The sequence below is a fragment of the Manis javanica genome, chromosome X (assembly GCF_040802235.1).
Source record: "Manis javanica isolate MJ-LG chromosome X, MJ_LKY, whole genome shotgun sequence".
NCBI lineage: Eukaryota > Metazoa > Chordata > Mammalia > Pholidota > Manidae > Manis > Manis javanica.
The window spans coordinates 58,600,200-58,626,480 of NC_133174.1; the positions used below are offsets into that span (position 1 = coordinate 58,600,200).

At 38.4% G+C, this 26,281-nt stretch overlaps 1 protein-coding gene across 2 annotated transcripts in view; it reads right to left on the reverse strand.

Moving 5' to 3' along the window:
- Positions 1–449: 449 nt before the first annotated feature.
- Positions 450–26,281, reverse strand: part of SNX12 (sorting nexin 12) — a 119,523-nt gene continuing 93,691 nt past the window's right edge. Inside the window, exon 5 of one of the 2 annotated variants that reach the window (XM_037002785.2) lies at positions 450–3,509. In XM_037002785.2, coding sequence (XP_036858680.1) covers positions 3,336–3,509 — 174 coding nt within the window. In that variant the 3' untranslated portion in view covers positions 450–3,335. Of the gene's footprint in view, positions 3,510–8,200; positions 8,234–26,281 lie in introns of those variants that run through there. The other variant, XM_073228105.1, reaches the window with a different exon arrangement.

Below are 26,281 nucleotides of genomic sequence, written 5' to 3' on the forward strand. Positions count from 1 at the left end.
AAGCCTATAAATGCCTCAAGGTTAGGAAATCAAAATACTAAGGACAACCAATCACAAAGAGCCAACTAGGTTTCAAGCTAAAGCAAATCAGTGATTTCTTTACTTTCCTTCTGCCTTTTCTCCACAAAAACTTCTCCCCAGGTTCCTGTTGGTGTAGCAACCCCAACTCTGCTTTGGTCCTACCCAATTTAAATGGACTTCTGCTCAAACTCCACCAACATTTTCTTTATTTTGATATCATTAATATACAATTACATGACCAACGTTGCGGTTACTAGATTCCCCCCATTATCAAGTACCCACCACATAACCCATTACAGTCACTGTCCATCAGTGTAGTAAGATGCTATAGAATCACTGCTTCTCTTCTCTGTGCTATACTTCCTTCCCTGTGCCCCCCCCCACTATACTATGTGTTCTAATCGTAATGCCCCTTAATCCCCTTCTCCCTCCCTTCCCACCAGCCCTCCCCAGTCCCTTTTCCTTTTGCAACTGTTAGTCCATTCTTGGATATTGTGAGTCTGCTGCTGTTTTGTGCCTTCAGTTTTGCTTTGTTCTTATGCTCCACAGATGAGTGAAATCATTTGATACTTGTCTTTCTCCACCAGGCTTATTTCACGGAGCATAATACCCTCTAGCTACATCCATGTTGTTGCAAATGGTAGGATTTGTTGTCTTCTTATGGCTGAATAATATTCCATTGTGTATATATACCACAACTTCTTTATCCATTCACCTACTGATGGACACTTAGGTTGCTTCCATTTCTCAGCTACTGTAAATAATACTGTGATAAACATAGGAGTGCATGTGTCTTTTTGAACCTGGGCTCCTGCATTCTTAGGGTAAATTCCTAGGAGTGGAATTCCTGGGCCACACGGATTTCTGTTTTTAGTTTTTTGAGGAACTTTCATACTGCTTTCCACAATGGTTGAACTAATTTACATTCCCACCAGCAGGGTAGGAGGGTTCACCTTGCTCCAAATCCTCACTGGCATTTGTTGTTCCTAGTCTTTTCTATGTTGGCCATCCTAACTGCTGTGAGGTGATATCTCATTGTGGTTTTAATTTGCACTTCCCTGATAATTAATGATGTGGAGAATCTTTTCATGTGCGTGTTGGCCATCTGAATTTCTTTGGAGAAGTGTCTGTTCAGATACTCCACCCATTTTTTAATTAGGATATTTGCTTTTTGGGTGTTGAGGCGTGTAATTTCTGTATATATTTTAGATGTTAACCCCTTGTTGGATATGTTATTTATGAATATATTCTCCCATACTGTAGGATGCTTTTTGTTCTGCTGATGTTTTCCTTTCCTGTACTTTTTAGTTTGATGTAGTCCCATATGTTCATTTTTGCTTTTGTTTCCCTTGCCCGAGGATATGTGCTCAGGATAAAGTTGCTCATGTTTATATTCAAGAGATTTTGCCTATGCTTTCTTCTAAGGTTTTAATGGTTTCATGACTTACATTCAGGTCTTTGGCCCATTTCAAATTTACTTTTTGTGTATGGAGTTAGACAATAATCCAGTTTCATTCTCTTACATGTAACTGTCCAGTTTTGTCAAACACCAGCTGTTGAAGAGACTGTCATTTCCCCATTGTATATCCATGGCTCTTTATTGTATATTAATTGACCATATATGCGTGGGTTTATATCTGGGCTTTCTACTCTGTTACATTGATATATGGTTCTGTTCTTGCACCAATACCAAATTGTCTTGATTACTGTGGCTCTGTAGTAGAGCTTGAAGTCAGGGTGCATAATTTGCTCTGCTTTATTCTTCCTTCTCAGGATTGCTTTGGCTATTCAGGATCTATTGCAGTTCCATATGAATTTTAGAACTATTTGCTCTAGTTCATTGAAGAATGCTTTTGGTATTTTGATAGGGATTGCATTGAATCTGTAGATTGCTTTAGGCAGAATGGCCATTTGGACAATATTAATTCTTCCAATCCATGAGCATGGGATGTGTTTCCATTTATTGGTATCTTTTTTAATTTCTCACATGAGTGTCTGTAGTTTTCAGAGTACAGGTCTTTTACTTCTTGGTTAGGTTTATTCCTAGGTATTTTATTATTTGGGATTCAATTGTGAATGGAATTGTTTTCCTGATTTCTCTTTCTGCTACTTCATCGTTAGTATAAAGGAATGCAACAGATCTCTGTGTATTAATTTTGTATCCCTGCAACTTTGCTGAATTCAGATATAAGATCTAGTGGTTTTAGAGTGGAGTCTTTAGGGTTTTTTGTGTACAGTATCATGGCATATGCAAACAGGGACAGTTTAACTTATTCCTTGCCAATCTAGATGCCTTTTATTTTTTTGTGTTGTCTGATTGCTGTGGCTAGGACCTCCAGCACTATGTTGAATAAAAGTGGGGAGAGTGGACATCCTTGTCTTGTTCCCAACCTTAAAGGAAAAACTTTCAGCTTCTTGCTGTTAAGTATAATGTTGGCTGTGAGTTTGTCATATATGGCCTTTATTATTTTGAGATACTTGCCCTGTATATCCATTTTGTTGAGAGTTTTTATCATGAATGGATGTAGAATTTTGTCGAATGCTTTTTCGGCATCTATGGAGATGATCATGTGGTTTTTGTCCTACTTTTTGTTGATGTGGTGGATGATTTTGATGTATTTTTTAATGTTGTACCATCCCAGGAATAAATCCTAGTTGATCATGATGGGTGATCTTTTTTATGTATTCTTTAATTTGGTGTGCTAATATTTTGTTGAGTATTTTTTGCATCTTTGTTCATCAGGGATATTGGTCTGTAATTTTCTTTTTTTGTGGTGTCTTTGTCTGGTTTTGGTATTAGAGTGATGCTGTCCTTGTAGATTGAGTTTGGGAGTATTCGTTCCTCTTCTACTTTTTGGAAAACTTTAAGAAGGATGGGCATTAAGTCATCACTAAATGTCAAACTCCCCAAGTTTTTAACACACCTCAGTTTTTATCTTCCAGCAGCTCTGGTGTCAGAAGAGGAAACCAAAGGAGATCCTTAAGGGCCCACAGGAGCAATGAGCAAGCAGGTGAAGGCATTCGCTGAGCCCCTGGAGTGCACCACCCCCTCCCTGCCTCTTAGTGTGGTGGGCAAGCCTCTACCTCTCAACTCAGCTCTGCAGACTTTGTGTTATTAGCTTTCAGACCCCACCTGAAAGTTTCTTTGGAGTGGTCAGACCTAGAAACTGGACCGATGTGAGAATTTTTTCTGATGGCACTCCCATAAGGACCTCTATTTTAGTACTTACACTTTATGACATGGTAATTATTTGTTCACCGTTTGTGTTCCCCACCAAATTATCAACTCTTCTTGAATAGGGACTAACTCTTACCTAATCTCTTATCAAAGTCTCATGAAATACCTGGCATAAGTAAGTACTCATAAAATGTAAGTTGAATAAAAAGATTGAAGTCTGGAATCTAGAACCAAGAACATTCCCTAAAGGAAAATCTGCTTTGCATGTTACTACAGCTTCCTGTCTTCTTTTAGACATCATCCTGGTCACCTGGAAAGGAACAGAAAGGCAAGGGTCATGAAGGTTTCAGGGATAAGAATAGAATAGTTTAGAAGGGTTTAAGGTGAGGCCAAGCTTCCCTTAACTGACACCAAGTTGACTGTTCTGCACAGCCACTTCAGACTTCTTCCCATCTTCCTTCCTATCTTCCAAGTACATCTAGTTTCTGACTGTCTGGGGTGAGTAAACTCAAGAATTATGGCCTCAGCCTGAGTCTGGGATCAGCAAAAATTGCCCTGGACACAAAATACTGAATGGACATTGCTCTGCTGAAGTTCCATTTCTGTATTGGCATTTAGAGCTCTCTGGATTGGTATTTCACTTCTAGATAAGGCACAGTAGTTGTAAAATGTTATTAGTGGTGGTGGGGGTGGGGACAAAGATGCAGGTGAGAAGAGAGAGAAAGAACTACATTGACTATCATCACACAGATCTCACACAAAAAAAACATTTAAATTCTGGCTTAAGGTCAGCCCTTATGATAGCTTTACTTCCTACAGGAATGTGACTGGGCAAGCAGAGAGAACTGGGAAAAGGCTGCAGGTCTTTGAGGTGACAGACTTGGAGCTATAACTCTGTATGCCCATTCTTCCCTTCATATTAAATACAACCCTTACAGTTTACTATCTCTGTGTGGTCTTAAGTTACAGCACCTTGACAAAGTAGTAAGTGCATAAGGGTTGAATGTTTCCAACTTTTTAGGGGCTCCTTGTCTTGGAAAATCCTCATAATCCGTGAATAGGCAACATGACATTGACCTGCCATGAAACTATTAATATAAAAGGGTTTGTATTGAAAATTAGCTTTTGCTATTTTAGTTACTGTTTCGGAATGGGAAATGGTACCAATAAAAAAGTAGTAAAAAAAAGGGGACCCCAAGTTCCTTTACTAAACTTCTCTTCCTTTAGCCACTTGATTCTGAAAGCCAGACAGGATTAGGCAGATTTGGGGGTGGGGTGGGAGGGAATGGCTCACTACAGAAAAGATAAATGTGAAGGTATATTGTGCACATAGGAACTATGAACCTAAAAGCCCACTAAACATCAATATCCATACTTTTAAATATGTTTTCACTTCAAAATGATATATGTTTATTATGGAAAATGAAGTCCTCTAGGTGATTCTGTCTATATTCACTATCTAAAGAGGCTTTCTCAATGTGCCTAAAATCATTGGAAGCCTTAATGAACATAACAGAGAAGCTTGTTGTAATGCAAATTCCTAAATTCTAACTCAAGAAATGGATTAAATAGATCTGAGAATCTGAATTTTAAATAAGCATGCCAGGTAATGCAGAGGGTCCACACTTTGAGAACGTGGACCTAAGGGTAGGGCCTTCTTCTTACTATACAGACCAATGACTTTTAATTTCTTCTTATTCCATATTTCCTTTCTTTAGCAATTTTACCCATTGATGTACTTAGTTTCAGTCTCACTTTTGTGAGCAACTCCTGAATATTTATTTCCATCCTCAACCTCTCTGAGTTTTGGAACTGAGTTTATAACTACTTGCAAGATACTTTGTGCTTTGTCAGAACCCCAAACTCAACATGTTCAAAACTGAACTCACTGCAAGAAATAATAAATGTTGGCAAGGATGTGGAGAAAAGGGAACCCTCGTGTACTGTTGGTGGAATGTAAATGGGTGCAGCCGCTGTAAAAAGCAGTATGAAGGTTCCTCAAAAAATGAAACATAGAAATAGCATGTGACCCAGTAATTCTATTTCTGGAATTTACCCTAAGAAAATAAAACCACAAATTTGAAAAGACATGTGAACCCCTACGCTTATTACAGTATTATTTACAATAGCCAAGATATGGAAACAACCTAAATGTCCATCAATAGATGAATGGATAAAGAAGTTATGAATGGATATGCAGTTACATATATGCAATGGACTATTACTCAGCCACGAAAAAGAATGAAATATTGTCATTTGTAACAACATAGATGGACCTAGAGGGTACTATGTTAAATAAATAAATCAGAGAATGACAAATATGATATGATTTCACTTATATGTGGAATCTAAAAAACAAAGCAAACGAACAAATAAACAAAACAGAAATAGGCTTATAAACACAGAGAAACAGACTAGTGTTGCCATAGGGAAATTGAGTAGGGGGAATGGGTGGGTGAAGAGGGAAAAAATTAGTGAGAACATTTGATGTCTTAAGCTGGGTGGTGGTTACATGAGTGCATACATGCATCAAAATTCATCGAGCTGTACACTAAGATCTGTGCATTTTGTTGTATGTGCCTCAATCTAAAAGAAAAACAAAATGAAGTCATTTGTCACTCAGTGAATATTATGTACCTGAAGCCATGCTAAGGACCTGAGATAGAAAGATGAATTAAAATACAGGCTTCGTCTTTGAGAACCTCACAGGCTATACACTCTAGTAAAGGAGAATATATGCTATATGAGAAGTACATATACAGTATTACAGGGATACAAAGGTCAGAGTAATTAGTTCTTCCCAGGAGGTAGAGGGTAGCATGTTGAGGGGTCTACTCTAAGGGAAGATATTGTAGAGAACAATTCACTGAGTTCCCTATTAGAGAAATGAATAAACAATACATCTGTAAAATATATCTTTTGGCCATTTAGCTATTAGGAACTTGACATTTTTATATCAATTTACACTAGATTTAGAATGAATTGGTATGAATGTAACTGAATTATGCTATGGCCTGATGAAGTATATTGCAATTTACCTGGGGAAAATGATGTATTAATAGAAAGGAAATGGTCTGTATGCCATCTTGGCAAAAATGGAGCAGGAAAAGACTATGTCAGCGTGTCTCCAGCACTAATCATGGAGGGGGAAACCTGGTTAGTGTACCTAAAATTTACTGAATGCTGCTTATGCTTCAAAGGTGAAATTATATATTTGACATGGATGATTTAATTTGAGTCACACAACCCAAAGATGTAGGTGCTATTACTAACCACACGTATGGTGGACCATGTGACATACATATTCCTTTAGTGGAGCTGGGCACATCATGTTTTTGTTTGTTTCTAACCACTCCTATTTATTTCAGTGGTATGATAGTAGAAGGTAATCATGTTCATATAAGCAAATTCTTTTTTATGGTAGTAAAATATATATAGCATAAAATTTACCATTTTAACCATTTTTAAGTGTATACTGTGTCATTAAGTACATTCATGTTGCTGTGCATCCCTTACTATCATACATTTCCAGAATTTTCTCATCTTCCTTGACTGAAACTCTAGACTCATTAAACAATATCTCCCCGTGTCCCCCTCTCGCAGTCCCTGGCAATCACCATTCTTCTTTCTGTCTATGCATTTGACTACTCTAGGTACCTCATATAAGTTGAATCATATAATATTTGTCCTTATGTGAATCGCTTATCTTACTTAGTATGTCTTCAATCTGTGTTTTAATATGTGTCAGAATCTCCTTCATTTTAAGGCTGAGTAACATTCCATTGTATGTATAAACTATATTTTCTTTACCCAAATCACTCATTGATAGACACTTGCATGGCTTCCACCCTTTGCTTTTATGAATAATACTGCTTATGAACATGAGTGTACAAATATCTGCTCGAGTCCCTGCTTTCAATTCTTTTTGGTATATACCTAGAAGTAGAATTGCTATTTTGTATTTTTTTAGGAGGTTAAATATTTTTTATCAAACACATATTACTTTTTCAATTAAAAGAGTTACAAAAAGGAAAAGCACATGGCTACTATGAAATGAGAAAATATATGAAGTGCTGGCCCACACCGAAAGTCCAATAACTGTCCATGTCCTGCTGAAACAGTTGTTTTTAGAGAGGGAAACTCCCAAGGCATGCCTCTGCATTGGCTTGTCCAAGCTGCAAATGAATCCAAATGTTTTTCCAGGATGCTGCTTTTCAGAATAACATTTTGCAATAGAACCAAATAAGCATTATCATACTTTAAAACATTAAAAACAATTCCTCATTGTCATGTAAAATTTGAAACATATTTAAATACCCCTAAGTCTCCTTTGTGACTGGTTTGTCCAACCTGGGATCCAAACTGAGGCCTCGTTCTGCCTTTGGCCGTGAAGTCTCCAGCCCCTTGGACACTGTCAGCTGCCACTCAGGAAAGATACTGGGTTCATTGTCCCAAGGAAGGGTGCTGGTTTGTATTTCTAATCCTATTATTTATTTTGCTTCTCAACTCATTTTTTCTCCAAATCTGTTACTTTTAATTAAAATAAAGTTCTTAAAAAGGAAAAATTACAAATGCTATACACATTTAAGAAAAAACACTACAGTGGTATTTCTGGTCTATTGGCTACAGAACTCTAGTTCTGAATCTGATAATCTCTCAATGAACTGAGAAAACTAAGTTTCTGGACTTATAAAACAACAGATCAGACACTGGTTTTAGAAATGCCATGAAGATAATGGCATCTGTAAGGCTCAGGCTAAAGCAGCCTGCTGACTCCTTCCTGATCTTTCTCTAAGCTGCAACGTTGGTGACTCCAACTTTAGGAATAATGAACACTAAATTTAGAAACAAGTGTTCCCTATGTTGTTTCCCTTCATTACTTTCCTGAGTGAATTTTAAGAGTTGGAGGAAGCACTAGAAATCAATAAGCATAATACTTTTGTTAAACAACTCACCTGAAATAAACAGGCATTCTCAAAGTAATGTTAGTGTGTAGATATTTGGCCTTCAATGGCGTTAAACACGGATGGATCCCTTAAGAAATATAATTACAAGACTGTTGTTTTTATAGAGTAGCGTTTCAGGGGAAAATTTCCAAATGTTCTAAACCCATTTATACCAGGAAAGTTATCTTCTCTATATTATAGTGTAGGAAACTTTATCATAAGCTTGCACCTTAGGCTGACTACAGAGCTCAGTAGCTATTAACATCAACTACAAATACATCAAGTGAAATCTTGAAGAAAAATACAGTGGAGGAGTAAATGTAAATGGGTATAGGGTTTATTTTTGGAGTGATAAAAATGTTTGAAAATTTGTTCTGATGAGAGTTGAACAACTTTGTAAATACACCAAAAACTAATTAATTGTGTACCATAAATGGGTAAATTACTATATGAATTATGTCTCAATAAAGCAGTTCTAAAAAAGATATTAAGAGAATGAAAACACAACATGCAGAATGGGAGAAAATATTGCAAATCATGTATCTGATACATGATTTTCTATATAACTCTAGAATATATGAAGAACTTTCATAATTCAACAATGAAAAGGTAACCCAATTTTTAAAAGGGCAAAGATTTTAATAGATATTTCTCCAAAGAATATATACTGATGGCCAAAAAGCACATGAAAAAATGTTCACCATCACTAACTATTAAGGAAATGCAAATCAAAACCACAATGAGATATGTCACACCCACGAGGATGACTATGATTAAAACAACATATAATAACCAGTATTAGTGAGGATGTGGAGAAATTGTAGCCCCCATATATTTCTGGTAGAAACATCAAATGGTACAGCTGCTGTGGCAATTCCCCCACAAATTAAACATAGAATTACTGTATGACCAAGCAACTTCACTCCTGGGTATATACCCAAAAGAATTAACTAAGGTGTTCAAACAAAATCTTGAATATATGTGTCCATAGCAGCACTATTTACAATAGCCAAAGATGGAAACAACCCAAATAGCCATCAAGAGGTAAACAAATGTGGTGTTTACATGCAATGGAATATTATTCAGACATAAAAAGAGAGGAAATTCTGACACATGCTACAACATGGATGAACCTTGAACACATAATGCTAAGTGAATTAAGCCAGACACAAAAGGATAAATATTGTATGATTCCACTTACATGAGGTACCTAGAGTTGTCAAATTCATAGAGACAAAAAGCAGAATAGTGAGCCTCAGTAAAATCAAAAAGATTGAAAATGTACCAACCTTCTCAGACCAAAAGGTATGAAACTAGAAAAAAAATTGTACAAAGTAAACAAAAAGGCTCACAAACACATGGAGGCTTAACAACATGCTCCTAAATAACCAATGGGCCAATGACCAAATAAAAACAGAGATCAAGCAATATATGGAGACAAATGAAAACAACAGCTCAATGCCCCAACTTCTGTGGGACCCAGCAACGGCAGTTCTAAGAGGAACGTATAAACCAATTCAGGCCTACTTATAGAAGGAAGGACAATCCCAAGAGCACAAGCTAAATTCACAATTATTGACAAGAGAAAAAGAAGAACAAATGAAGCCCAAAGTCAGTAGAAGGAGAGACATAATAAAGATTGGAGCAGAAATAAATAAAATTGAGAAGAATAAAACAATAGAAAGAATCGATGAAACCAAGAAAATAAACAAAATAGGTAACCCCCTAGCCAGACTTATCAAGAAAAAAAGAGAATCTACACATATCAACAGAATCAGAAATGAGAAAGGAAAAATCACAATGGACACCACCGAAATACAAAGAATTACTAGAGACTACTATGAAAAACTATATGCTAACAAAATGAATAACCTAGAAGAAACAGACAACTTCCTATAAAAAAGACAATCTTCCAAGACTGACCCAGGAAGAAACAAAATCTGAACAGGCCAATTACTAACAGTGAAAATAAATCGTTAATCAAAAAACTATCCAAGAACAAAATCTCTGGGCCAGATGGCTTCACCACTGAATTTTAACAGACATTTAGAGAAGACCTAATACCCATCCTCCTTAAAGTTTTCCAAAAAGTAGAAGAGGAGGGAATACTCCCAAACTCATTCTACAAGGCCAGCATCACTCTAACACCAAAACCACGCAAATACACCACAAAAAAGATAAATAACAGACCAATAACCCTGATGAACATAGAAGCAAAAATCTTGAACAAAATATTAGCAAACCAAATTCAAGAATACATCAAAAGAATCATCCATCATGACCAAGTGGGAGTTACTCCATGGATGCAAAGATGGTATAATACTCATAAATCAATATCATTCACCACATTAACAAAAATAAGGATGAAAACCACATGATTATCTAAATAGATGCTGAGAAAGCATTTTACAAAATTTAACATTTATTCATGATAAAAACTCTCAACAAAATGGATACAGAGGGAAAATACCTCTACATAATAAAGGTCATATATGACAAACCCCCAGCCAACATCATACTTAACAGTGAGAAGCTGAAAGCTTTTCCTCTAAGATCAGGAACAAGACAAGGATGCCCACTCTCCCCACTTTTATTCAACACAGTACTGGAGGTCATACCCATGGCATTCAGACAACACTAAGAAATAAAAGGCATCCAGATTGGGGAGGAAGAAGTCAAATTGTCACTGTTTGAAGATGCCATGATATTGTACATAAAAAGCCCAAAAGAATCCACTCCAAAACTACTAGATCTAATATCTGAATTCAGCAAAGTTGCAGGATACAAAATTAATACACAGAATTCTGTTGCTTTCCTATACACTAACAATGAACTAGCGTAAAGAGAAATCAGGAAAACAATTTCATTTACAATTGTATCAAAAAGAATAAAATACCTAGGAATAAACCTAACCAAGGAAGTGAAAAACCTCTACACTGAAAACTATAAGACACTCTTGGAGAAATTAAAGAGGACACCAATAAATGGATATAAATCCCATGCTCATGGATAGGAGGAATTAATATTGTCCAAATGGTCATCCTGCCTAAAGCAATGTACAGATTAAATGAAATCCCTATCAAAATACCAAAAGCATTCTTCAACGAACTAGAGCAAATAGTTCTAAAATTCATATGGAACCACAAAAAACCCTGAATAGCCAAAACAATCCTTAGAAGGAAGAATAAAGTATGGGGGATTATGCTCCCAACTTCAAGCTCTACTGTAAAGCCACAGTTATCAAGACAATTTGGTACTGGCACAAGAACAGAGCCATAGATGAATAGACTACAGGGAGTCCAGAATATGATACATAATATATAAAGAATGGAGGAAGAAGAATAGAGAGCCAAGATATAAACCCAAACATATATGGTCAATTAATATATGATAAAAGAGCCATGGACATACAATGGAGAAATGACAGCCTCTTTAACAACAGACGTTGACAGAAGTGGACAGCTGCCTGTAAGAAAATGAAACTGGATTACTGTGTAACTCCAAACACAAAAGTAAACTCGAAATGGATCAAAGACCTGAATGTAAGTTATGAAACCATAAGCTTTTAGAAGAAAACACAGGCAAAACTCTCTTCAATATAAACAGGAGAGACTTTTTCTTGAACATATATCCTCAGGCAAGGGAAACAAAAGCAAAAATGAACAAATGGGATTACATCAAACTAAAAAGCTCCTGTACAGCAAAGAATACCATCAGCAGAAAAAAAGGCATCCTACAGTATGGGAGAATAAATTCATCAATGATATATCTGACAAGGGGTTAACATCAAAAATATATAAAGAGCTCACACAGCTCAATGCCCAAAAAGCAAATAACCCAATTAAAAAATGGGCAGAGGATATGAACATATTTTCTCCAAAGAAGAAATTCAGATGGCCAACAGGCACATGAAAAGTTGCTCCACATCGCAAATCATCAGGGAAATACAAATTAAAATCACAATGAGGTATCACCTCACACCAGTTAGGATGGCCACCATCCAAAAGACAAGCAACAACAAGTGCTGATGAGGATGCAGAGAAAGGGGAACCTTCCTACAGTGTTGGTGGGAATATAAATTAGTTCAACCATGGTGGAAAGTAATATGGAGGTTCCTCAAAAAACTAAAAATAAAAATACCATTTGACCCAGGAATTCCACTTCTCGGAATTTACCTTAAGAATACAGCAGCCAGTTTGAAAAAGACAGATGCACCCCTATGTTTATTGCAGCACTATTTATAATAGCCAAGAAATGGAAGCAACCTAAGTGTCCATCAGTAGATGAACGGATAAAGAAGATGTGGTACATATACACAATGGAATATTATTCAGCTGTAAGAAGAAAACAAATCCTACTATTTGCAACAACATGGATGGAGCTAGAGGGTATATGCTCAGTGAAATAAGCCAGGCAGAGAAAAACAAGTACCAAATGATTTCACTCATATGTGAAGTATAAGAACAAAGAAAAACTGAAGGAACAAAACAGCAGCAGATTCACGGAACCCAAGAATGGACTAACAGTTACCAAAGGGAAAGGGACTGGGGAGGATGGGTGGGAAGGGAGGGACAAGGAGGGAAAAGGGGCATTACGATTAGCAGAGATAATCTAGGTGGGGCACCCGGAGGGCTGTACAACACAGAGAAGACAAGTAGTGACTCTATAACATCTTACTACACTGATGGACAGTGACTGTTATGGGGTATGTGGGGCAGACTTGATAATAAGGGGGAATGTAGTAACCACAGTGTTTCTCATGTGAAACCTGAGCATAAGATTGTATATCAATGATCCCTTAATAGAAAAAAAAGCAGAGTAGTGGTTTTCAGGGACTAGGGGAGGAACTGGAAGTTAATGTTTAATGGGTACAGAATTTCAATTTGGGATGATGAAAAAGTTCTGGCGATGGACACTAGTGATAGTTGTATAACAATGCAAATGTAATTAATGCTGCTAGACTGTATACTGAGATACTGTTAAAATGGGAACTTTTAGGCTATGTACACTTTACCACAAAAAGAAGAATATATGGGCAGAGCCAGGATGTCGGCGTGAGTAGAGCAGTGGAAATCTCCTCCCAAAAACACATAGAGCTATGAAAATATAACAAAGAAAAATCTTCCTAAAATAGAGACCACAGGACACAGGACAACATCCAGACCACATCCACACCTGCAAAAACCCAGCATCTTGCGAAGGGGGTAAGATACAAGCCCCGGTCCGGCGGGACCCGAGGCCCCTCCCCCCGGCTCCTGGCGGGTGGAAAGAAACCGGAGCGGTTTTTTTTTTTTGGCGAGTGCTTTTTGGAAGCCTTAAAGGGACAGGGGCCCCGTTGCTAGGGTGGCAGGGCGGCGGGACTGGTGAGCGGGTGCCTGGGACCGGCGCCTGAGGACAAAGAATATCCTGCGTTTATCCCTGCGGGACCGGTGGGCAGGTGCCTGAGACCGGCACCTGAGGACGGAGAAAATCGCACGTTTTTCCCTTTTTTTTTTCTCTTTTTGGCGAGCGCTTTTTGGAAGCCTTAAAGGGACAGGGACCCCGGTGCTAGGCAGGCAGGGTGGCGGGACTGGTGAGCGGGTGCCTGGGACCGGAGCCTGAGGACAAAGAATATACCGCGTTTTTCCCTGCGGGACCGGTGGGCGGGTGCTTTTTGGAAGCCTTGAAGGAACAGGGACCCTGGTGCTAGGGGGACAGGGCAGCAGGACCAGTGAGTGGTTGCCTGGGACCGGCACCTAAGGACAGAAAAAAAATCGTGTATTTTTTCCTTTTTTTTTTTTTTTTCTGTTCCCTCTCTCATTGTTGATGTTGTTGTTTTGGTTTGGAGAGTGCTTTTTGGAAGTCTTAAAGGGGCAGGACAGATCACTTAGACCAGAGGCAGGGAATCTGGGGATCTCTGGGCACTCTAACCCCCTGGGCAGCAGGGAGCACAGAGGCCCGTTACGGAGATAAATAGCCTCCCGGCCGCTCCCCCTCCAACAGGGCTCCACCATTTTGGAAGAGCAGTCCCAGCCAGGCCACGCCCACAGCAACAGCAGAGATAAACCCCATAGCAAACGGGCAGGAAGCAGAAGCCCTGTCTGCGCACAGCTGCCCAGCACAAGCCACTAGAGGTCGCTATTCTCCCAGGAGAGGAAGGCCACAAACCAACAAGAAGGGAAGCTCTTCCAGCAGTAACTTGTACCAGATCTGCAAACTATCTCTATCACCATGAAAAGGCAAAACTAGAGGCAGACAAAGATCACAGAGACAACATGAGAAGGAGACAGACCTAACCAGTTCTCCTGAAAAAGAATTAAAAATAAAAATCATGAACATGCTGACAGAGATGCAGAGAACAATGCAAGAGCAATGGGATGAGATGCAGAGAAAAATGCAAGAGCAGTGGGATGAAGTCTGGAAGGAGATCACAGATGTCAGGAAGGAGATCACAGAAGTGAAACAATCCCTGGAAGGATTTATAAGCAGAATGGATAAGATGCAAGAGGCCATTGAAGGAATAGAAGCCAGAGAACAGGAACGTATAGAAGCTGACATAGAGAGAGATAAAAGGATCTCCAGGAATGAAACAACACTAAGAGAACTATGTGACCAAACCAAAAGGAATAATATTCATATTATAGGGATACCAGAAGAAGAAGAAAGAGGAAAAGGGATAGAAAGTCTCTTTGAAGAAATAATTGCTGAGAACTTCCCCAAACTGGGGGAGGAAATAATCGAACAGACCATGGAATTACATAGAACCCCCAACAGAAAGGATCCAAGGAGGACAACACCAAGACACATAGTAATTAAAATGGCAAGGATCAAGGACAAGGAAAGAGTTTTAAAGGCAGCTAGAGAGAAAAAGGTCACCTATAAAGGAAAACCCATCAGGCTAACATCAGACTTCTCGACAGAAACCCTACAGGCCAGAAGAGAATGGCATGATATACTTAATGCAATGAAACAGAAGGGCCTTGAACCAAGGATACTGTATCCAGCACGACTATCATTTAAATATGATGGCAGGATTAAACAATTCCCAGACAAGCAAAAGCTGAGGGAATTTGCTTCCCACAAACCACCTTTACAGGGCATCCTACAGGGACTGCTCTAGATGGGAGCACCCCTAAAAAGAGCACAGAACAAAACACACAACATATGAAGAATGGAGGAGGAGGAATAAGAAGGGAGAGAAGAAAAGAATCTCCAGACAGTGTATACAACAGCTCAATAAGCGAACTAAGTTAGGCAGTAAGATACTAAAGAAGCTAACCTTGAACCTTTGGTAACCACGAATCTAAAGCCTGCAATGGCAATAAGTACATATCTCTCAATAGTCACCCTAAATGTAAATGGACTTAATGCACCAATCAAAAGACTTAGAGTAATAGAATGGATGAAAAAGCAAGACCCATCTATATGCTGCTTACAAGAAACTCACCTTAAACCCAAAGATAAGCATAGACTAAAAGTCAAGGGATGGAAAAATATATTTCACACAAACAACAGTGAGAAGAAAGCAGGGGTTGCAGTACTAATATCAGACAAAATAGACTTCAAAACAAAGAAAGTAACAAGAGATAAAGAAGGACACTACATAATGATAAAGGGCTCAGTCCAACAAGAGGATATAACCATTCTAAATATATATGCACCCAATACAGGAGCACCCGCATGTGTGAAGCAAATACTAACAAAACTAAAGAGGGAAATAGACTGCAATGCATTCATTGTAGGAGACTTCAACACACCACTCACCCCAAAGGACAGATCCACTGGGCAGAAAATATGTAAGGACACACAGGCACTGAACAACACACTAGAACAGATGGACCTAATAGACATCTATAGAACTCTACATCCAAAAGCAACAGGATATACATTCTTCTCAAGTGCACATGGAACATTCTCCAGAATAGACCACATATTAGCTCACAAAAAGAGCCTCACTAAATTCCAAAATATTGAAATTCTACCAACCAATTTTTCAGACCACAAAGGTATAAAAGTAGAAATAAATTCTACAAAGAAAACAAAAAGGCTCACAAACACATGGAGGCTTAACAACATGCTCCTAAATAATCAATGGATCAATGAACAAATCAAAATAGAGATCAAGGAATATATAGAAACAAATGACAACAACAACACAAAGCCCCAACTTCTGTGGGACGCAGCAAAAGCAGTCTTAAGAGGAAAGTATATAGCAATCCAGGCACACTTGAAGAAGGAAGAACAATCCCAAAGGAATAGTCTAACATCACAATTATCAAAACTGGAAAAAGAAGAACAAATGAGGCCTAAAGTCAGCAGAAGGAGGGATATAATAAAGATCAGAGAAGAAATAAACAAAATTGAGAAGAACAAAACAATAGCAAAAATCAACAAAACCAAGAGCTGGTTCTTCGAGAAAATAAACAAAATAGATAAGCCTCTAGTCAAACTTATTAAGAGAAAAAGAGAATCAACACAAATCAACATAATCAGAAATGAGAATGGAAAAATCACGACAGACTCCACAGAAATACAAAGAATTATTAAAGACTACTATGAAACCTATATGCCAACAAGCTGGAAAACCTAGAAGAAATGGACAACTTCCTAGAAAAATACAACCTCCCAAGACTGACCAAGGAAGAAACACAAAAGTTAAACAAACCAATTACGAGCAAAGAAATTAAAACAGTAATCAAAAAACTACCCAAGAACAAAACCCCAGGGTCAGACGGATTTAACTCGGAATTTTATCAGACACACAGAGAAGACATAATACCCATTCTCCTTAAAGTGTTCCACAAAATAGAAGAAGAGGGAATACTCCCAAACTCATTCTATGAGGCCAACATCACCCTAATACCAAAACCAGGCAAAGACCCCACCAAAAAAGAAAATTACAGACCAATATCCCTCATGAATGTAGATGCAAAAATACTCAATAAAATATTAGCAAACAGAATTCAACAGTATATCAAAAGGATCATACACCATGACCAAGTGGGGTTCATCCCAGGGATGCAAGGATGGTACAACATTCGAAAATCCATCAACATCATCCACCACATCAACAAAAAGAAAGACAAAAACCACATGATCATCTCCATAGATGCTGAAAAAGCATTTGACAAAATTCAACATCCATTCATGATAAAAACTCTCAGCAAAATGGGAATAGAGGGCAAGTACCTCAACATAATAAAGGCCATATATGATAAACCCACAGCCAGCATTATACTGAACAGCGAGAAGCTGAAAGCATTTCCTCTGAGATCGGGAACAAGACAAGGATGCCCACTCTCCCCACTGTTATTTAACATAGTACTGGAGGTCCTAGCCACGGCAATCAGACAAAACAAAGAAATACAAGGAATCCAGATTGGTAAAGAAGAAGTTAAACTGTCACTATTTGCAGATGATATGATACTGTACATAGAAAACCCTAAAGACTCCACTCCAAAACTACTAGAACTGATATCGGAATACAGCAAAGTTGCAGGATACAAAATTAAGACACAGAAATCTGTAGCTATCCTATACACTAACAATGAATCAATAGAAAGAGAAATCAGGAAAACAATTCCATTCACCATTGCATCAAAAAGAATAAAATACCTAGGAATAAACCTAACCAAAGAAGTGAAAGACTTATACTCTGAAAACTACAAGTCACTCTAAAGAGAAATTAAAGGGGACACTAATAAATGGAAACTCATCCCATGCTCATGGCTAGGAAGAATTAATATCATCAAAATGGCCATCCTGCCCAAAGCAATATACAGATTTGATGCAATCCCTCTCAAATTACCAGCAACATTCTTCAATGAATTGGAACAAATAATTCAAAAATTCATATGGAAACACCAAAGACCCCGAATAGCCAAAGCAATCCTGAAAAAGAAGAATAAAGTAGGGGGGATCTCACTCCCCAACTTCAAGCTCTACTACAAAGCCATAGTAATCAAGACAATTTGGTACTGCCACAAGAACAGACCCACAGACCAGTGGAACAGATTAGAGACTCCAGAAATTAACCCAAACATATATAGTCAATTAATATTTGATAAAGGAGGCATGGACATACAATGGCAAAATGACAGTCTCTTCAACAGATGGTGCTGGCAAAACTGGACAGCTACATGTAGGAGAATGAAACTGGACCATTGTCTAACCCCATATACAAAGGTAAACTCAAAATGGATCAAAGACCTGAATGTAAGTCATGAAACCATTAAACTCTTGGAAAAAAACATAGGCAAAAACATCTTAGACATAAACATATCTCCCCGGGCAAGGAAAACAACAGCAAAAATGAGCAAGTGGGACTACATTAAGCTGAAAAGCTTCTGTACAGCGGAAGACACCATCAATAGAACAAAAAGGAACCCTACAGTATGGGAGAATATGTTTGAAAATGACAGATCCGATAAAGGCTTGACGTCCAGTATATAAAGAGCTGACATGCCTCAACAAACAAAAAACAAATAACCCAATTAAAAAAAGGGCAGAGGAACTGAACAGACAGTTCTCTAAAAAAGAAATACAAATGGCCAACAGACACATGAAAAGATGCTCCACATCGCTAATTATCAGAGAAATGCAAATTAAAACTACAATGAGGTATCACCTCACACCAGTAAGGATAGCTGCCATCCAAAAGACAAACAACAACAAATGTTGGCGAGGCTGTGGAGAAAGGGGAACCCTCCTACACTGCTGGTGGGAATGTAAATTAGTTCAACCATTGTGGAAAGCAGTATGGAGGTGCATCAAAATGCTCAAAACAGACGTACCATTTGACCCAGGAATTCTACTCCTAGGAATTTACCCTAAGAACGCAGCAATCAAGTTTGTGAAAGACAGATGCACCCCTATGTTTATCGCAGCACTATTTACAATAGCCAAGAATTGGAAGCAACCTAAATGTCAATCAGTAGATGAATGGATAAAGAAGATGTGGTACATATACACAATGGAATACTACTCAGCCATAAGAAGTGGAAAAATCCAACTATTTGCAGCAACATGGATGGAGCTGGAGAGTATTATGCTCAGTGAAATAAGCCAAGCAGAGAAAGAGAAATACCAAATGATTTCACTCATCTGAGGAGTATAGGAACAAAGGAAAAACTGAAGGATCAAAACAGCAGCGGAATTACAGAACCCAAAAATGGACTAACAGGTACCAAAGGGAAAGGAACTGGGGAGGGTGGGTGGGCAGGGAGGGATAAGGGGGGGGGAAGAAGAAGGGGGGTATTAAGATTAGCATGCATGGGGGGAGGGAGAAAGGGGAGGGTGGGCTGCACAACACAGAGAGGACAAGTAGTGACTCTACAACATTTTGCTAAGCTGATGGACAGTAACTGTAATGTGGTTGTTAGGGGGGACCTGATATAGGGGAGAGCCTAGTAAACATAGTATTCTTCATGTAAGTGTAGATTAAAAATTAAAAAAAAAAAAGAAAGAAAGAAAGAAAGAAAAGGGGGATTACTCCGTGATAGGATAAAACAATTGGTAAATCAAAGATCAACGCATGATTTAAATATCCTTAATGTTGATCACTTAAAGGGTGTCAGATGATCAGCTATGGAAGTACTCTTTTCTGATAATAGTCCTTTCTCTTAATAAAAAAAAAAAAAGCAGTTACTGTGTGCTGACCTCCAATGAGTTCTGCACAGTGGTATAGAGGGCATGTCAAAGTGTGGGCAAAGGGTCTGCTGGTTTCTATGCAGAAGATCAAGGCCTAGCTTGGATACCTAGAAAATGAACTAAGATACGATATGAGGAGGAGCTTCCGGCATCAGCACTCTCTGGAGGACTTGTGCCGGGGGATGATCATTAATAAGCCTCCACAGGGATCCGGATGATGCAGCGGTTGTGGCTGCATCCAGCCCACCGTCTCCTGGACTTGCCATAGGAATGGGGAGGGAGATGTCTAGGCTGGCATGTGCATACAGTGAGACAACGAATTTGACCGGATCTGTACTGTTGGAACTCAACCAGGAGTTGGGAGGGGTGCAAGTTGTAGCACTCCAAAATCTCATGACTATAGACTATCTATGGTTAAAAGAACATATGGGATGTGAACAGATCCCAGAAATGGGCTGCTTTAATTTGTCTGATTGTTCAAGTACAGTTGGACAATATCCATCATATCATAGATAAATTTTCACAAATGCCTAGGGTGCCTAAATGGTTTTCTTGGCTCCACTGGAGATGGATGGTAATTATAGATTTGCTTCATTTATGTCACCGTATTCCTATTATGTTAATATGTGTGTGCAAATTAGTTAGTAGTTTAAAACCTATACATACTTAAGGTACTCTACAAGAAGATATGTCAAGGAAATAATCAATCCTCCCATGTTTCCTTCCATATGCTACATCTATAGCTTTTCTTCTTCCTTCCTAATTACAACCCTTAAATAGAATTCGTGCCTCATATCGAATTTACCGAGTATCATAATTCCTCCAGGTGGTAAAGGTACCTCGAGACAAGTGCTGGGTATAGAAGCCACAGGGCATAAATCTGCAAAGTAGTAAAAAGCTAACCTTTTCAAACAATATGGCTTCTCTCTCACTTACCAACTTTACATTTCCCTGTATGGCCCCGGAAGATGACTGGTTAGCCAGAGACGGGTAAGATTCCTCAAGGGAGGAACAACCTAAGACAGGCACAGTCGCAGGGGGGCCATCAGGTGAGAATTTGGGGATCAACAGAGGTGAGGCTCAGAACCTCACTCCCCCTGTTTTGAGAGAAATCTTCTGCATCCGTGGATGTCTTGCTGCCCTTGTCTAGCCTGGATTAATACTTAGTCCATAGGCACACACCTGATCATCTGATCATCTACATTTGCCCTCTTACAGCACTAAACTATGTTTTCTACCTTTATCTTGCATCTACCTACCACTTCAGCATTTTATTAAAAATAAAAATAAGAATAGAGGGAGAAATGTGGGATCCACATATAAATCAAGTACAAAAATCAAATGAATATTCATATTTGACCTGATTGTTTATAGGTCATAATGCGTGATCAAAACCAAAAGTTTCTGTGATGAATGCCCTTGTACTGTTCACCATGTAAGAACTTATTCACTATGTAAGAATTCGTTCACCATGTAAGAACTTGTTCGTTATGCTTCAGAAGATTGGAGACTGATGAAAATTAGGCTTGGGGTGGATTAATGATTGTGCATTGAGCATTGACCCCCCTATACAGAATTTTATTGTGGTTAACAACCATTTGATCAATAAATAGGAGAGATGCCCTCACCAAAAAAAAAAAAAAAAAGTACACACTTCCAACTGTAAAATAAATAAGTAACCGGATTGTACTGTATAGCATAAGGAATATAGTCAAAATATTGTAACAACTTGGTATGGTGATAGCTGGTACCTAGAATTATCATGTATATAAATGTTAAATCACTGTGTTGTACACATGAAACTAATGTAATACTGTGTGTCAACTACCCTTCAATAAAAAATAAAAGAAGAAAATATGAGATCTGTATATACAGATAAGGAAATATTTCTACACACTTTCTGTTGTAAAGACCTAAAAGAGAGGTAGAAATACTGCAGTAATCTTAAAAGCTTAAAAAAAATGTTTATAGAAATGCTTTGTTTAGTTAGCTCCCAGTTCTAAAGTTGTACCTTGATTAATTTGATTGTTTCCCATGTTTGTGTTAATAACACACTTGTAAACCACTTCTACAGATGGCTGATCTCCTCTCTTGGATGATAATTCCTATTAAATTTTCAATGAGTAATTCATTTTCCAAGTTCTTAGCTTCCAACATACTCATTATAGCACTAACCATTTTACCTGACAATATCTATTCACTAATCAATTCCCAGTGAATAAGACATTTACATCCAGCAAAAAAATTAGAACCCCTGAAACAGATAGCTAGTGATATGCTTTCTAATCTAGGTTGCATGGAATATGAAAGTGAGAGACTTTCTGGTGATTTCCAGAGGAAATAACATTAACATAATCAATGCACTGTTTGGCTTATCAAATAAGTACTGGAGAAACCTTAGTGGGACAATTTGGAATCTTACAGAAGGAAGCCTTGTGGAAGTAGTTAGATGGGGGTTGGCAATATGAAGAGCTGTTATCCATAGAGAAAAGACTGGAAGAACAGTATACCAAAATGTTAATATAAATTATCTCTGGTGAGTAAGGTTACCAGTTTTCTTTTCTTTTTTTGTTTGCTTATCAGTACTTTCTAAAATTTCTAAAACAAACATGGTAACTACTATAATAGAAAACATGCAAACAATAATTTATCCAGGATGTGACCAAAAGGGCACTGTAGGAGATCCCAACCTCCATCCCCCCGCAAAGATCAACAATTAGACAGTTATCAGTAAACAAACACTGGGAGAGCTCTGGAGTCCTCTTAAGAAATTTTAACAACACAGTGGAACAAAAACCCTGAGTATATGGCACAAGAAGAGAAAAAAGCCTCTTTTTGCCTGTATCATCCCATTTCCCCAGCCAGTATTGCTCAGCATCAAGAGGGAACTTCCCAGCTAGAAAGAGTTTCCTTACAAGGAAAGGAAGAGCAGGGTGAGCCACCAGCTTGCCCAGTCTTTGAGCACTGCATGAAGGTCCCACTTCAATTTCACCCCACCCAGACCAGCAAAGCTGAGACACATAGAGATGGCTAGGAAAAAGGAATAAAAGCAGGGGCCACCAATGTAGTTCACACAGTGGAAATAATTGCAGTTCACAGTGACTTGTGCTGCAGGCAAACACAACAGATTTTGCCCCTGAAGAAACTAACAGTCAACACAGCCACTGTGGACCCCCTACAAATTTCACCATCTTTTGCCCCATGGGTATTCACATTCACTGATGCTAGCCATGAGTCCTTCTCCTCCCCACTCTTCCACCAGAGATGGAGAACCTCACCAGCAGCCAACTAAGGCCTCTGCAGCTGTGTGGGGGCAAGATGCCAGCCTAGATCCCCACCGCCAACCCCCACTTCTGTGTGAATGCTTAGGGCTAGCCCTTCTAGCTGTGCACTTGCTCCCTGCTCCCCTAATGTCTTTCACTGGCCTCAACTATAACATGCATGCCCAGGAGGAGACTGCAGCCATGACAGAGCACACCAATGGCCAGGGCCCCTGCAGCTGCCACTGAGCATATAGCAGACTCCAACCCTTGCTATATGCCCTGGCCTCCACCAAGACAGGTGTGTCTGAGTCAAGCACTTGACAATATAAAGGTAAGTGCAGCTGACTCCCATAGCTAAATATGTGCAAACGCTGGCTCTGGCCATCATTAGTACATGCTCTGGTCCCTAGCCACAGTAACAATAGGTGCTGCTGGGGGCCCTAATAGCCCTTGTAGCCACCATAGACCCCCTGTGGTGATCAAGAAGAGCCAGAGTTGTTCCTGCTGTGGAACCCAGAGCCAGAAACATCACGCCCCCCTGTACACAATGTGATCACATCCCCCCACACTTGGCACCCTACACTAATAGACCCAGGATTACAACATATTCAAATGCACCTCTACCCTCAGGTGGAAGGCTTCCCTTACCAAAAACAGTCCCTATGATCTGGAAAAGATTACTGCTTCTTCAAATGTGCAGGCACCTACACAAGACTACAGAGATCATGAAGAACCAGGAAAGCATTATTCCACTAAAAGAATTCAGTAAACCTCCAGTAACTGGCCCCAAAGAAGTGGAGATCCAGGAGTTGTCCAACAAAGAATTCAAAATAGTTGTTTTAAAGGTACTCAGAGAGCTACAAGAGAACACAGATAAACAATTTAATGATATCAGAAAAGAATACAAGAAAATGAGAAACTCAACAAAGAGATAGAAAATATAAAAAAAGAACCACACAGAAAATTTGGAGCTGAAGAATACAATGATTGAATTAAGAATTCAATAGAAAAGTTCAATAGCAGGCTTGATAAGCAGAAGAATAAGTGATAAAGCAGACAGATCAATTCAAATTGTCCAATCAGAGAAAGAAAAAGAAAAAGTATGAAAAGGAATGAGGAAAGCCTACAGGGCTGAGAGGACAACATCAAAAGAAATAATGGACTCATCACTGGAGTCCCAGAAGGAGAAGAGAGGCAGAAAGGGGTAGGAAGCTTATTTAAAGAAATAATGGCTAAGAACTTCCCAAACCTGGGGAGCGTTTTAGACATCCAGGTTCATGAAGTTAATTGGTGAACACAAAATTTCAATCCAAAATAATCTTCTCTAAAAGACATAGTAGAACTATCTAAAAATCAAGAAAAAGAGAATTTTAAAAGAAGCAAGAGAAAAATGTTTCTCATAAAAGGGAACCCCCATCAGGCTACTAGCAGATTTCTCAGCAGAGACCTTACAGGCCAGGAGAGAATGAAATGATATTTTCAAAGTGATAACCAAGAATACCCAGAAAAGTTGTCCTTCAAAAATGAAAGCAAGGTACTTTCCCTAATAAATGAAAGTTGAGGGAATTTATCACAACCAAATGTACTTTACAAGGAATGATGGAAGTTCTTCAAGCTAAAGAACAGAAGGATGTTAATTAGTAACATGAAAACATAAGATACAATGCAGTGTAAGAGTAAGCATATAGACAGATTCATAATACCCTAATACTGTAATATTGTGATGTTACCTACTTAACTATAGTATAAGGGTTAAAGAGCAAAAAGTAATAAAAAGAGCTATAGCTTCCATCTTACTACATTGTTGGACAGTGACTGCAATGAGGTGGGGGGGGACTTGATAATATGGCTGAACATAGTAACCACAATGTTGCTCATGTGAAACCTTCATAACATTGTATACCCATCATAACTTTAAAAAAAGAGCTATAGCTTCAACAATTTGTTAATGGATACTCAACATGAAAAGATGTAAATGGTAACATCATAAACATAGAAGTGGAGAAGTAAAAGGATAGAGTTTTTGTATTTGACCAAAGTTTTTCTTTCTGATACATTGTTATCAGCATAAAATAGAGTTATACAACACACACACACAGTTTTATGTAAGCCCCACAGTAACCATGAAGCAAAACCTACAGTAGATTCACAGAAGACAAAGAAGGGAATCAAGGCAAAGTATACTACTATGGAAAATCATCACTTTACAAAGGAAGGCATAAAGAGAAAAGAAAGGAACAAAGAAACTAAAAAACAGCCAGAAAACAACTAATAAGGTAGCATTAGTAAGTCCTGTTCTATTACTAGTTACTCTAAATGCAAATGGATTGAATTTTCCAATCAAAAGATATAGACTGCCTGGAATGTATGGAAAAAAGAGGGTCATTATATAATGATAAGGGGTCAGTATATCAAGAAGATATAACAGTCATAAATATATATGCACCCAACATCAAAGCATTGAAATACATTGAACAAATACAAACAGATCTGAAGGGAGGAACAGACAAATATAGTAATAGTAGAGGACTTCAAAGCCCCACTATCAATAATGGATATGTCATCCAGACAGAAAACAGCAAAGAAATGCGAGGCTTGGCCCATACTTTAGATCAAATAGACATAATAGACATACAGAACATTCCATCCAAAAGCAAAAGAAAACACATTCTTCTCAAGGGCACATGGAAGATTCTCCAGGGTAGATTGTATGATAGGTCACAAAACAAGTCAGCAAATTTAAGAAGATTGAAATCATACCAGGTATCTTTTCCAACTACAGTGGAATGAAACAAGACATCAATAATAGGAGGAAAGCTGGAAAATTCAGAGATATGTGGAAATTAACACACTGCTGAACAACTAATGGTCAAAGAGGAAATAAAAAGCTATCGGGATATATCTAGAAACAAATGAAACCGGAAGCACAACATACCAAAAGCTATGCTGCCTAAGGGCTTCTACAAGATAAGTTCATAGTGGTAAATGGCCACATTTCATATAAACCACCCATCTTTACATCTCAAGGACCTATAAAAAGAAGAACAAACTAAGCCCAAAGTTAGCCAAAGGAAGGAAATAACAAAGATCAGAGCAGAAATAAATGAAAGAGACCAGAAAGCTACAGAAAGATTAATGAAATTAAGAGCTGGATTTTTTTTTAAGGTAAAAAGATCACACTCTTAGAAAAACAAAACTGAAGGAAAAAAACAGCAGCAGACTCACAGACTCCTAGAAGGGACTAG